The 15,464-nt window shown below is 37.4% G+C and overlaps 1 protein-coding gene across 2 annotated transcripts in view; it reads left to right on the top strand.

Moving 5' to 3' along the window:
• PARD3B (par-3 family cell polarity regulator beta) overlaps positions 1 to 15,464 on the top strand; it is a 982,784-nt gene that overhangs the window by 557,261 nt on the left and 410,059 nt on the right. For both annotated transcript variants that reach the window (XM_072742730.1, XM_072742729.1), the window contains exon 11: positions 12,031 to 12,216. In XM_072742730.1, coding sequence (XP_072598831.1) covers positions 12,031 to 12,216 — 186 coding nt within the window. The remainder of the gene's footprint in view (positions 1 to 12,030; positions 12,217 to 15,464) is intronic.

Raw genomic sequence — 15,464 nt, 5'->3', positions numbered from 1 at the left:
GACTTCTTATTTTAAAGTCAGTTTTATCTGAAAATTAATTTTAATGGAGTAATTGATTTAATTAAGATAAAATGCAAATTATATATCTTCATCTACATACATAAAGGGCATATTATATATATGGTAAGAACATTCTCATTACAATAGTAAACATGTACTGTGAATTTAAAATGGTTGCTACCCGCTGAGATTTCTCAATCTCTATTTGGAATTTAGGATTATTTATCATTGATAGTGTTCTAAAGGGGATTCGTTTCCAGCTGGAGTCTCATTAAGTACAACTCAAACGTCAGATAAAGGATAGGGTTAAAATGGCTGTATTTTCATCATTTCTTTTTTTTAAAGCCTTCATCAACAAAAAAATTACAGCCTCCTCCAGCCCCCACAAAAATACCACTTTCTTGAGGCTGTGGTAGTACTATTACTATATTGTATCATAATTTAATAAACATGACTGTACTTCAAAGTTCTGTGCCTCAAAGCGAAAGAACATTTATTGAGTCTTCTAGAGAAAATGAGGGTGTCAGAGACATAATCTCTGCCTCTAGAATTCTTGAGTTGGGAAGAAAGCTGTATTATCTTTACTAGAAGAATCATTATGCCCTAAATAATGACACACATACTCAGAATGATGGGTGTTAGAACATTGTTATACTTTTACTCTAGTGGCTTGAGATCTTATTCCGTGACTTCCTTAGATCCCAGTGAAAATAACTGTAATCCATTGTCTTTGAACCATCTGTAGAAATCTCCCAATCCAAAACTAAAAACTAAAACTAAAAATAATTGCTCATAAGGAAACTAAATGTCATTTTTTCCCCTTTATGGAATAAGGGCTCCAGAATGTACTTGCTATTCTATACCTTTGGAAGCCTGGCATGAGTCTGTACTTTTCTTCTATGATACTTTGTTATTGATGGTGCTAATTGTGACATATGACAGGTACACAGGAGCATGACGCAGAAGTAATAGAACCAGAAAGCTTAACCATGAGGTTGTGTGATATCTCTAGGACGTTTTTACAACCTACATGATTTCTCTCTTTCTCTCTGAAGATTTTATTTCTTTATTTATTCATGAGAGACACAGAGTCAGAGGCAGAGACACAGGCAGAGGGAGAAGCAGGCTCCATGCAGGGAGCCTGATGTGGGACTTGATCCCAGGGACTCCAGGATCACCACCTGGGCCCAAGGCAGATGCTCAACCGCTGAGCCATCTCTGTTCTCTGCTCTGTTCCTTTCTAACTTGACCTTCCCCGTGTTCTCTAAAGCAACATGTCTTTAAATGTATGGTAGGGAATACTTTTCTTCTATACTTCATGCAAAGGTGTGTTCCATGCTCAAGTGAATTAGGGAATATGTGCTAACATTTTAAAAGCAGTGAGAAGTCCTAAAATAAACCTTTTCCCTAGAATTGTTCATAATAGAAACTCTAGGGGTATTTTTCCTCACATACAATGACGGTGACACTGTGTACTAGATTTTACGTGGATCCAAGTCTTAGAAGGAACCAGTTTGATTGGCTTAGTCAGTTCCTGAAACCCTCTCTAACTGGGTGTGGAATTGGTCCAGGTCTCCTCAGCAAGCATTAGCCTCCTGTGAACTAAGGTGGGATCAGAAGGCACCTCCAGTTCAGAGTTGCCACCCCCTTTCCTGAGCAGTGGACAGGTGACGAGTAGAACAGGCACCATAATTGGCAGGCTCACTTCCATTTGGTGCTACATATTTTTATGTTTAGCTTTTGTTCTGGACAGTTGTGTTGTCTTTTAAAGCAGCTAAGAGCAGGTAGTTTGGCATACAGAGTACTGGAGACGGCAAAGATACTGGAAGTATTTCACCTAGGACGCAAGCTTTTCAAATAGGTCTGCTCCTCTAAGAATGAGGGCCCACTCATTTTTCCTTTTCAGAGTATTAAATTATTAAAATAATATCGTTTGTTCTTAAATCTTGTACTCATATAAAAGCGTGTATTCTTGTATTTTAAACACTGAATTATTAACTATAAAAGGTTTAAGACATTTTAATCAGGTTTCTCTAGTTCACTTTTAACAGGAAGGAATAAACACAAAACAAAAAAGACCTATTGCTTCTCTATATAAACAAAGCACGTTCTAGTTTTATTTTTTTAATTTTGTTTTAAGGATTTTATTCATTTATTCATGAGAGGCACACAGAGAGAGGCAGAGACATAGGGAGAGGGAGAAGCAGGCTCCTTGTGGGGAGCCCGATGCAGGACTCCATCCCAGGACCCCAGGATCACACCCTGAGCCAAAGGCAGATGCTCAACCACTGAGTCACCCAGGCATCCCCGCAGGTTCTAGTTTCATTTAAAATAATAAAAAAAAAATCCATGCTGTCTGAATGGTAAAGTATTCACTTATACTATTTTTCATGACACAAAATATTATATTCATGTCTTCCATGTTTTTCAGAAAAAGTAAAAAACATTGTTGGTGTTACTAAACTGTTGCATTTGCTGTTCTTTCAAGTACATAATAAGTAGGAGGGAGAAAAGGATTGCTCTACGAGTCTTAACTTTGACTTACTTCTGTTAGTTTTAATCTCTTACTACTAAAGTAAGGCATTTTTATATTGAGAAGACAATAAAGAATGGCCATTTTTGACATTTGTTTTGTGGTATTAGATTAATCTTTAAGATTGTCTTTTGATAAGTGCAGTCAGAAGTCACCTCTTGTGTTCAGCAGTTTCTTTCTTCATCCTTTATAGGGAATGGATATCAAAAAACATGAAAAAGTGTCTCAATTACAAACATTTTGTAGGATTTTCTTCACTCAGTTCTTTGGTAATAAAGTGTTTAAAAGTGGATGAATATTTACTTAAGGAGTCACATAAGGGCCTCTACCTAATACATTGATAATCGAGCTACCCACAAGACGCCTACATTTAAGAAGGTTCCCCCATTGATTGAGTTAATTATCAACAACCTGTAGTATAATTTAGAAGATTTTTAAATTATCTGCAGTATGATCTCTGACTCGTTCTTGTGAGTTGTCTCTATTGCCCAGAGGAGGAAAGATGTTAAAAGATAATCTGTTGACATAAATCACCAAGGGTTCTGCTGATTTCATTTATATATTAGTAGCAGTTGGGGGGAAAGCCCATTACCATTTATTAAAATGCTCATCCTTGGATCACCATTTACCTTTGTATGTGCCTCCTCATCTCTTGCTCTCTTTACTCTGAAAAGTACAATCTAAAATAGAATGCCTCCCAGCTGTTAGAAGGAGCCTCTTATCCCTACTCGAGGGTGATATTCACATTTTGAATTTTATGTAATCCAATTGGCTAAAACCCTTTCATGCTTATAATAACTACACATACTTTTTCAGAAAATGTTAAAAATTCAGAAAATTGTCTTGCAGGTATCTTAGCCTTTCATTTTTATGAAAATTTATTTAGCTATAACCAAAGTTTTATCACCTTAAATTTCTTAGAATTTACTTAGGCAAAAGTTAACAGTGCTTAAGCTTATTATAAGATATCCTGGCAGAATTGCCAGGTATGGCTTTTGCTTTATATAAAATGTATGTGTGTGTGAACACACGCATATGTAAAATATGTTCAATATACACACATATATTTATATTTCTATATATTCATTTCTTTTTCCCTTAAAGCCCTCTTGTTTGAGCTTTGGTAATTGACAGAATGATTGCATATGAATCATAACTCTTGCATAAAGTAAGCTGCTCACGACACAGACTAATTACACATTTGGGAGGCGAGGCAAAGACATCCAGAGCTCGCTTATGCTGAGCCAAGAGCACAGCATTTAATGAAATGAGGGCCATAAAAGGTTCAGCATGGATGCTTTCAGGTCTGACCTGGGCTTCTGAGAAATTGAACACTGGCCCTGCAGACTGCTGGATTCCCCTGGGCTTTGGAAGGCTGGATTATTACTACCTGCATGCGTGAATCAAGTATTGCTTTGCACTCTGAGAACATTTGTGATTACAGAGATGGCCCTTAAGCAAATACTGTAGATGCCTTGCAAGTCTTCCATATTCTACCTCCCTTTTCTCTTCTCTCACCAAGTAATTACTTTTGATATTTGTTTGATAAAAATGGCTTAGTATATCTTCAAGGTCCAACTATGTAGATTCCTCTGTTTCTTCTTTCCTATTAAATTCTACTCTTCCTCTCCAGGTAATACTGTGAATGGAACAGAATAGCCCTCCCATATTGTTCAATAAACTTTTTGCCAATTATATTCAATGTAGACTGGCCAATTCATATTACAGTGTTGAGTATCTACAAGATGCTTGATAAAAGTTTTTTTGGATCACTGTGGTTTACAAAGAATGAGTCTTGTCATTCAGCCAGAATAGACCTATCTTGTTTCTGTGTTCTAGCTCTAATGGGTTATTCATTGTGCTTGGGAATAGGGATAGTATTACAGAGAACAAAGTGAGGGAATGGAAAAATAGGAAAAGATATAACTGGGATGGGATAGAGAAGGGAAAATATACTTAATTAGGATGATAACAGAATAGCAGCTATAAGAACTTGAAGAAAGTTTGTATAAAAGAGATTAAAGGGATTAGTTAAGGCTAGGAATGCTTAGGCTAAAACATTAAAGTGGCCTATAAAAATGAGAGAAGATAACATTTTACTCACCATTCGGCTTTGTACTTCATTATTTTTTTATTTAATAAAAAATATATAAATATATATGTGTGTGTAAATATATATAATTTCAGTGTTTTCCCAATTGAAAATTATGTTTTGGTATTGGATTATGAAATTATTTATTTATTTATTTATTTATTTATTTATTTATTTATTTTTAATATATATTTTTTTATTGGAGTTAGATTTGCCAACATATACTATGATACCCAGTACCCATCCTGTCAAGTGCCCCCTCAGTGCCTGTCACCCAGTCACCCCATCCCCCACCCCCGCCCACCTCCCCTTCCACTATCCCTTGTTAGTTTCCCAGAGTTAGGAGTCTCTCATGTTTTGTCACCCTCTCTAATTCGATTACGAAATTAATATAGAAGATTGTGACCAAATTAAAAATTAAATAAGATAGCACAGAAAATACTAAAATGCATTATGCCCTGGTTAAATACTGTCTTATGAAACTTTTGTTTATATGTGTGTGTGCATATATATGTTTTTGCTTGGATGGATAGGCAAACAGAAAGATGGATGATATACCTTTGGATACTGTATCACAGTGCTTCCCAAACTTGTTGAAATGTAGCGCGAATATTGCTGTTTGCACTATTCACTTAAGATTTGAGGTACATGCTAAAATTTAAGACCATGAACAGTTCAATGTTCATCACAAATTGGTAGCAATGACACATCTCGATGTCTTCATTGATGATTTGATCTGAAGCTGAGCTTAGTTAACATCTCCTTAGGAACAGGAAGTATGATGTGAAAAGGAAAATTGGACTAGGTTACTTTTAAGGTTTCTTATAACTGTGATACTTCATGCTTTTTATAATTATTTTTAATGTAAAAGCTAATTTGTATAAACCTTAAAATTAATAAAATCTGGAATGGTAGGAACCAAAGGTGATGCCAGCAATTTATTTATTTGCATATATATGTATATAATCCCACAAATACATATTTACAGATACACATGTATACATATACACAAGCACATCCTATTGGACATACACACATCTATATCTATATGTATTTATTCATTCAACAAATAATTACCCAGTGCCTATTTTTTAGTCTGGCATTGTTTTAAGCACTAGCAATGCATTGATGGAAAAGGAATCAGAATAATATAAAAGTTTCTACATTCAAGAGACCCTTTTAAAAATAAATAAGCAGGAGTGCCTCGGTAGCAAAGTCAGTTAAGTGTCCAACTCTTGGTTTCGGCTCTGGTGCTAATCTCGGGGTCATGAGATCAAGCCCTGTGTGAAGCTCCATCTGGCAGAGTCTGCTTCACTCTCCCCCTCTCTCTAAAATGAATAAATAAATCTTAAAAAATAAGTAAACACATATGCAATATGTCATAAATACTGTGGAGAAAAAGCAGGATAGTGGACATGGGTAGGATGGTATTGAGAGGACATTAAAGCAATTTGAAACTGAATGGTCAGAGAGGACCTCACTAATAAATTGACATTTGAACAGAGAATTTAAGGAAGTGAGGAAAAGAGGGCTGTAGGAATCTAGGGGAGGAGCATTCAAAGCAAAGAGAAGAGGTGATGCAAAAGTCTTGAGGCAAAAGCATGAAGGATGAAGATCATACTGAAGAAAAGAAGAAAGACAATGCAGCAGATATAGGACAAGTAGTAGGAGAGATGAGCAGAGAGAAGGGTCAGGGCACACTCAGCTTATATAGAGGACATTGGCATTTTCTCTGAATGAGGTGGGAAGTCACTCGAAGGTTTTTGACTATTTGTTTTGGTGGGGCTGCTCTGACTGCTGTGTTGAGAAATAGCCTGAATAGGAAAAAAGTGGAAGCAGGCAGGCAGAAAGGAGACATTAGTATAGAGAGTGTCGGATGAGTAGCAGTGGTGGCTGGATGGTTAGAGAGATAGAATTCTGGGTGTGTTTTAAAAGTAGAGCTGACAGGAGTTGCTGACAGGTTGAATATAGAGTGTGAGAGAAGAAGGAAGTCAACAGTGACGTTGAGATCTCTTGCTTGAATGTCTGAAAGAATACAGTTGCCATTTACTTGTTCAGGAGGAACAGATTTGAGGGATGATCTGTTTGGACCTGATAGTTTCAAGGTAGAAATCCTAATAGGGTTAGTTGTTCATTAGAGAATTAGTTATGTGAATCTAGTTTAGGGGAGAGAGATGGAAATAGAAATTTAGGACTCATAAGCACGTAAATGATACTTAAAACCATGAAATTAGGTGAAGTAACTGCAAAAACGAGGATGGGGAAGAAGGGACAAGATCAGATGCTTGATTCCTTGGACACTAGTATTTAAAGATTGATGAGATGGGAAAGAATCAGCAAATGGAATTGCAAAGTGAAGCAATTCACTGTGAAGTGGGAGGTGAACTACATGTGAGTGATGTCCTGGGACCAAGAAAAGGAAGTTTTTCAAAAAGCAGAGCTTCATCAATTTGGTCTAATGCCCATGTAGATCAGGAAAGATAAAAGATGACAATTGACCATCGGATTTAGTAACATGAAAGTCATTGGCGACTCTAAGAAAGATATAAATATACTACACACACACACGCGCACACATATATGCATATATATATAGAACACATATATACATTATATATTGTGTAGTTTTAAAGAATGTTTATATTATACATACTACTATAGGGTAATACATATTATATAGAATATGTGTAGTATTAGAAAATGTGTATGTGTAGAAGTGTGTGTGTGCCTAGAGATGTGTTTACATCTTTCTATTTGGAAGTGTGATAATATAGCAGATGGTTCTTAAACCTTCATAAATTCCTTTCAAAAACATTTATCTTTTTATTATGATGGACAAATTTTTAGGAAATACAGAAAAATTATAAAGAAGGAAATTAATCCATACTGCAGTGCCAGTACATAACCACATTTATTTTTTTCTGTGCCAACATATACACATATGCAGATAGATGAGGCAAGGTAGTGGGGTAGGTAGGTAATAGATGGGGAGGTGTTGAGGATGTATATATAGTGTCTGTGTTATATAAATGAAATGTACTGTACACATACACTATTATGCTTAATGTCATATTCTCACATCAGTAGAAGTCTTTAATACTATTTTATAGAAGCCAATGATTCTTAATAAATAAAAAAGCACAAATCAGCATATATATAAGCATAACTAACCTAACAAACATCACTTGATGGGCTAAATTTTTCTTCTGAGTTATATTAATAAAAGCATTCTGTATATGTACTGATAAATTCATTATTTATCACTTTTCTTACTCTGTTAATCCCCCACAGATCATATTTCAGCCTTTAGAAAATTAGCTGCCATATAACCAGAGACATAACTAAGTGCAGAGTTCCATGAATAACAAAGTGGTCAGTCACGAACCTATGAGCCTGAAACTTAGTCATTTGCACGGGAACTTTTACTGTCCCCCTTTCTGGGACTTGGGAACATACCAGCAGGCAGCAGTGCAGTCTCAAATACCTCTCTGGACCCTACTTACCTTAAAGTTGGCTGTACTTGGCAATTGTTAATTCAGGCCAGTTGTTGTCAACTGGAAGTGATTTTGAGCCCAGGAAACATTTGGCAGTGTCTGAAGGCATTTGGGATTATCGTAACTGGGGAAGAAGGTACTACTGGCATCTAGTAGGTAGTAGCCAAAGATTCTGATGGTCCTGTAATGCATAGGACAGCCCTCCATAACAAAGAATTATCAGGCCCCAAATATCAGATTGAGAAAGCTTTAGTTATACACCCCGAAAGGCTGACCCTGGGTGGGTCCTCGGGCATGTGGGCATCCATCCTGGGCCCGGCTCGAGGAATCTCACGGACTTTGTATCCGGAGACATGGTCTCCAGGGGCAAAGAATAAGAAATAATAATTTTTAAAAAATGAATGAAACTCACAAGATTTTCTTTCTTTCTTTTTTTTTTTCTTTTCTTTTCTTTTTTCTTTTTTTTTTTTTTTTTTAAGATTTTCTTTCTTATGCCAGCCTTGCATCTGGATTTCTCCCCTCTCTGGATAATCGTGAGTGGAAAAAGCAAGGGGTACTCCTGACACTGTGGAAAGAGCTCTTGTCTGAAAGATAGGAAGCAAGGGTGGATCCAAAGCATAGCTGTTTCATTGCCTTTGGGCTCATCCTGTCACTAAGGTCCTGCATTTGGGGCATTTAGGAGGCCTTAATACAACTCTTCTACAAAATGTTGTCTGGCAAGATTTGAGCTTAATTTTTAGAATTCCGAGTTGAACCAAGATTATTGGAGGAAGGCATTCAGCATATTGATTTTTTTTGTACATTAGGTAAAGAGACATTTATTTCTAATAGAGGAAATGGCTATGTTAACTACTATAATGGCTTCCTTCACCATTGGGTGAATAGCAATAATAATTTGCTATTATTAGAATCCACTAATTATGGCTTGAGCCTGATATAGGATAAGAAAGCTATAAAGCATAACTATATTTGAGTAGAGAATGTGAAATTGCATGATGTCTTACTATCATTGTGGGACTTGGTCTTGGAATTTCTTGTGACTAGACCAAGTCATAGTGGTTCACAGAGGTTGAGACATAGCATAGCAGTTAAGAGTCTGACACAGGAACCACACTGCCTGGACCTCACAAAGGTCCAACACTGTCAAGTCTTATGGAGTGTAAGCATGGTACTTACCTTCTGTGCATTTTAGTCCCCTTATCTTTTAAATGGGCATGATAATATTCTTCATAGAGTTGTTATGAAGAGTATTAATATGTGTAAAGCACTCAGAACCATTGTTAGCCACTAGATTGTTTTTGTTTTTCTATTTCTGGCTGTAAAGTATCAGGGACTTAAAAGAGGAACCCTCTTGCACTGTTGGTAGGAATGCAAACTGGCACAGCCACTCTGGAAAATAGTATGGAGGTTCCTTACAAAGTTAAAAATAGAACTATGCTATGATCCAGCAATTATACTACTAGGGATTTACCCAAAGAATTAGAAAATACTAATTCAAAGGGATAAATGCACCCTGATGTTTATAGCAGCTTTATCTACAGTAGCCAAATTGTAGAAACAGCCCAAATGTCCATCGACTGCTGAATGGTTGAAGAAGATATAGTACATATGTACAATGAATATTAGGCACAAAAAAGAAAGAAGTCTTGCCATTTGCAATGACTTAAATGGAGCTAGAGGGTATTATGCTAAGTGAAATAAGTCAGAGAAAGACAAATACCAAATGATTTCACTCATAAATAGAATCTAAGAAAACAAATGAGCAAAGGGGAAAAAGAGAGAGAGAGAGAGAGACAAACCAAGAAATAGACTCTTAACTATACAGAACAAACTGATGGTTACTGGGCGGGGGCGGGGGGGAGGTGAGTGTGAGGATGTGTGAAATAGATGATGGGGATTAAGGAGAGCACTTGTTATGTTGAGCACTGGATGTTGTATGGAAGTGTTGAATCACTGTATTGTTCCCTTGAAATTAATATATCACTGTACATTAACTGGAATTAAAATAAAAACTTAAAAAAATAAAATAACACATACATGAAAAGATAGCCATAAAATCACTTCGTTTCTATTTTGTTTTTACCACAGGTGTATAAATGAAAGGTGTTGGTACAAATAGTGATTGTCAATCTTAATTAAACATAGTTGCCAAAGAAATTGGATTTCATTACAGAATAAAGTGGTCTGAAGATATTACTCAAGCAAAATTTGCCCTTGTGTCATTTTGTCTCTGGTAGATAAAAAAGCCAGTGAAGCTTCTAGTCTTTCTCTAAAATGGTGTTCACAAACTTCTAGGAAGAACAGCTGTTCTTTAATTTGTACTTTAATTCAGTGGAACTTTATTAGACTAAAATTAACCAAACCCCAGAGAGACCTGGAAACATAAATGATTATCAAATGTTACGGATTCTAAATAGGACATTCTGGAAGACAAAGATGAAGGCTAACAATTTACATTTCATATTTAACTAAGGCATTCCCACAGAAAAAAAAAGACAGCTAATTTGAATCAAATAATGGGATGTTTCTTAGATAATAATATAATGAGTTACTTAAAAGAACTAAGTAGTAATGGATTTATTAAATCAAGCAAAAAAAGTTTCATTTCTTTAAAACCACCTATTGTCAAAAATTTTATAGCTAACTTCATTTACAATGAAATTAAATGAAGGAACTACTTCTTTCAAGGTAGACATTGGTTTTCTCTATTTTGGTAGGAGTTGAAAATACTAGGTCAGTGGGTCTGACTATGATCAACCTCTTAATCCTGTTTTAATTATGGGTTCTTTGCTACTTCTGATTTTACAGTTGTTATTTGGTGACTGACATTCAGACATTCACAGTAATTTTTAAAATATGCAATTTTACATAAGAGTCCCTCAAAGTGACCCTAAGATGAGAGTTTCTAGACATAATTACAGAGAGGAAGGAACTACCGACCTACAGTGAGTTGAAGGTTTCTAGGGCTATCTCATTTTCAAATTTTCCAGTTAAACACTGTGGCTGAGTTTCATGTTTCTGCTAGCTTGAGAAGGATGCAGAAGGGACACCTGGAAAGATTATCATGTGGACAGCACTTTTCTGTTCTCGCTGCTGTATATTTGAAAATATCAGGGGCCAAATATGATTAACCTTATGCCTCTCTCTAGAAACTTGAACCCTAAGTGTGCCTGCTGCTTCCGTACTCTGTTACTCTGTATTTTTTTGAGAACAGCTGTGCTTATGGCTAGGTGTCATTTGGCAAAGAGGACACAAATATTTGTTGTGTCTTATCGTTTTTATTTAGGTTCAAAATCTGATTGCCAGTGAGTGATGCTACCGAAGAAGCAAGCCTAAGGCATTAACTGGACAAAACGAAGTTTAATTCTATGATACTCATGTTAAATCACATTTCCCTAAATATAAGATAACATTTTTTTTCAGTGCCTTGTATCCAATTGACAATCTTGATCAATAACATTGTTTCCATGGTAAATTATCTCTTTTCAATTACATAAGCCAAATATTTCCCCCTAATTTTAGCATGTTTCTGCACTAAGCCCTGTTTCTTCATCTGTAAAATGAAGGCATTAAGATCACATTATCTCTCAGGTCTTTTCTGGTATCGAAGAACCCCTAAGTAATATCCAGCCTCTTTGGTTATTGAGACTGTTCTGCTGAATTTCCAAATATTAACAGGATGGCATGATTCCACCTAGCTAAAGGATCCTCTCTGGTGACCATGAGCAAATATGACTCCCAAGAATTCTTCAACCACCCATGGACATGGTGGTGGCCCCTTGTAGAGAGAGAAGACCAGCCTGTTAGAGGTCCAGTCATCCTGTCTTGCCAGCTGCATCTGTGTTTGGCCATCTGGGTGTAAACGCTAATCTGCTTTCTTCTCTCCACTCTTTCCATGTGCACATGAACAGAAAGGAGAACCTGACTGCTATGCACTCTCCTTGGAAACAACCGAGCAACTCACCTTCGAGATCCCCCTGAATGACTCAGGTTCTGCTGGTCTTGGTGTGAGCTTAAAAGGGAACAAATCTCGAGAATCTGGAACAGACTTGGGAATCTTTATCAAATCCATCATCCACGGAGGTGCTGCTTTTAAGGTCAGTAGGACTAATGTTTGCATGTCACTGTGAAGGTGCTTGAGATGTGGCTGTTTGGTTGGAGACTGGGTGGAGAAAGTGTCTGAAGACCTGAGACCATGAGGTTCTCCTGCAGATCAGCCAAGGGTATGCGTGAACACATCTGAGCAACAGTTGTGTGTGTTCACACTCTCTGTGGTCAGTTTTATTTCCTGGACATTGTTCTCTAAAGCCATCATGTTTAATATTCTTTCTCCCATTCCTTTTATTACTCTGTTAGGATTCCTCTGAATTTGTAACCTGACAGAGTTGAACCTAAAAATACACTCAGAAAAACAAAACTAAAAACAAGTCAACATGAAGGCAGCAAATAAGGAAATTGCTCTTGCAAGAATGAAGGCTCAGTGGAGCCTCAGAGTGATCGTAGTATAAATTAAAGGTCATTGATCACATTATATGCACTTGGAGATAGCCATGGAGCCAGGAATGCATGTTTGCCTTTGAACTTGGAAGAGCTTATAGATTTCCAGGAAAAAAAAAAAGGAGAGAATGTGATTCTGCCTTTTTACATTGGGATGAACATAGTGTAATGGTTAACTAGATTGCCTGGATTCAAATCCAGCTTCATCCCCGTGTGCTCCAGCTAGCGCACCATTGCTAGCCATGTGGAATGTGGGCGAGGAACGTGACCTGCAATGCTCTCCTTTCTTCATCTCTGGAGTGCACATAATAGGTCATACCTAATTCAAATGTCCTAAGGATTAAATTAACACACACACAGATTAAAACAGCAAAGTGATTAGAGAGGGAGGAAAACATGTTTGTGCTTATTACCAGCCATCCTTCCCACCACCATCATGTCATGCCATGCCAAGTGACTTGAATTTGAATCCTACCCAGACCACTCTCACGTGCTGTTGATGTGGGCAAGTTCCTTGCCTCAATATGCCTCAGTTTCCTTATTTGTAAGATTAATAGACCCTACCTCCTGGTGTTCTTAGGAGGACTAAGAGCGATACTGTATGTGTATTGCCCAGCACAGTGCCCATGATAAACTTTCAACAAATGTTAGCCATTTAAAATTAACCTGATGTTAATCACATGTGACTCCCACTAAACAAAAGCCAAAAAGGCCTATGTAGAGTTTACAGGAGCATCTCTGGTCCTAGAATCCTGGCTTTGTTGAAGCATTTATCTTTTCTCACTTATCATTCCATGTTTGTTTCAGACCTAGACACTGAGCTAATGCCTTTTTCCTTGGGAAATAAGAAATTCATTGTGGGTAGACAACTTTCTAATGTACTCCTTGGATCAGTTCATTTCTTTTTTTGCATAATAACTGATGACAAGATTTCAGTAACATGCATCAGTAGACCTTTATGCCCCTCACGGCTCTGCAGGACAGCTAAAGGGGCTGTGATTCAGGCTGCTGTGTCTCTGTCACGCCATATATCTATAGGTCTGAGTGTCCTCCAGGTACCTCACCTGCCTCCTGGACCAGCAGACTAGCTGGAGTATGTTTTTCTCATGCTCTGGGGTGGCAGAGGGCCAGCAGCAAAGAGTTAAACCTTTTAAATCCTAGGCACACAATCCTTCCACTCACACATGTGCACATGCACGTGTACAGGTGCGCCTCCAACCAAAGCAGTCATGTGGGTGAATCCAAGGCCAAGGGGTTCCAAAAAAACCCCACAGTCTGCCCATGATGAGGCTGTGGCAAAGGTGTGACTACAGAGAAAGGTGGCAAATTGGGGCCAATTGTTCAGTCTGTCAGACTCTCCAATCTGGCTCAGATATGCAGAACCAGGAGCAAAGGGAAAATAATAGTAATAATGACAACAGCAGAGATTAGCCTTCATTGTGCTTAGTGCTTAATGTACGCTGGGTGCCATGATAAGTACTTTAGGTGGATTCTCTAATTTTATTCTTCACATTTACACTGGATTGTTATCGTGTCATTCCATCAGAGGGAAATTGCAGATTATTACAGTCAGTTCCTCTCCTATAGTCACATAGCCAGGAATTGCTTAAACTAAGATTTGAACCCAGGCAGTCTGACTTCAGATCCTGAGCTACACTGCACTGCAATGAATCCTCCTTCATCTCATCCATTGATATTCCCAGAGATCAGGGACTGTTACCCTGGAGTTGTCTGGTATCATGCTTGTCATCCTTAGCCAAGCCATCTAAGCATGTGCTATGTTTAAGGATGAGTCTTGGTCATGTTTGTGGATACCAGATTGATATTATTCTTCTTATATTTAATGACAGTTCTGTTTGCAGAATTTATTCCAAGTAAAATTGGAACTGAAATGATTTTTTGGAAATTAAAAGCAAACATCTTAGTTTTTTTATGGGCAATAACTTAAGCTCAAGCAGATATTGGAGAGCAGGTTTAATATGTATATCCATGTTTGTGTAAGTGAGCATCTCCTTACCTAAGCAGTTTCTAACAGTCTTATTTCTTGAAGAAAGATTTCACTTTCCATTTATGTAAATTTCTTTCCTGACACTGGTCTGCTGAGTCAGACAATCACACCACTAAAAACCACTGGACAGCATATTTATAGCTGATCTTAAACAATAAGAGGCATCAATCATGAATTCAGCCTTATTGTGAATGTTAGTGTCCATTTGTCTTGTTTACTTTTTTGCCGTGTAAAGGGTAGGAGACTAAGCTTAGCTCACAGGAAATCTGATTAACCAGAAAAAGAGAGAAAGGAAGAAAGTATCTTTCTTTTCTGCTGCTGCTGTGCCAATAATCTACTGTTACTCTTCAGAAAATTGCCACCTGTTCTGTGATTCAGGATTATGTCTTACAAAAATTGTTTTGAGATTTTGTTCCTGTCCCTGTTCAGAAGATGCAAATGTAACAGACTGCAGTGTCCCTGGGGCAAAGGGGAGATAAGCATGGGGAACATCCACTTTAGCATCTGGCCCTAGGTTTTTACGTAGAATCAACAAAATCATCTTTCTGCCAGAGAACGATCTCTTTCTCCTGGCCCTTCATACCACTAATTGGTTCTCAAGGTGTTTTTCCTTTTGGGGAAGGTGGATTCTTGAACACTAAACTACTTTGAAAAGTATGACCAGTTTCCTCCTGTGGATTCTGTAGGCTCTCTGCTCCTGGGGCTACTGTTGGTATAACCAAAGATAGGCTAGATGCAAAACCCCGAACCACTGTGAGACTGTGATTGTAATTGAGGGCCTCTTTTCATTCTCTCTCTCTCTCTCTTTCTCTCTCTCTCTCTCTCTCTCTCTCTCTCTCT

This window comes from Vulpes vulpes, chromosome 16, assembly GCF_048418805.1.
Source record: "Vulpes vulpes isolate BD-2025 chromosome 16, VulVul3, whole genome shotgun sequence".
NCBI classification, from domain to species: Eukaryota; Metazoa; Chordata; class Mammalia; order Carnivora; family Canidae; genus Vulpes; species Vulpes vulpes.
Note: the sequence above shows the minus strand (reverse complement) of the source record. Positions and strands in the feature narration are given on the sequence as shown.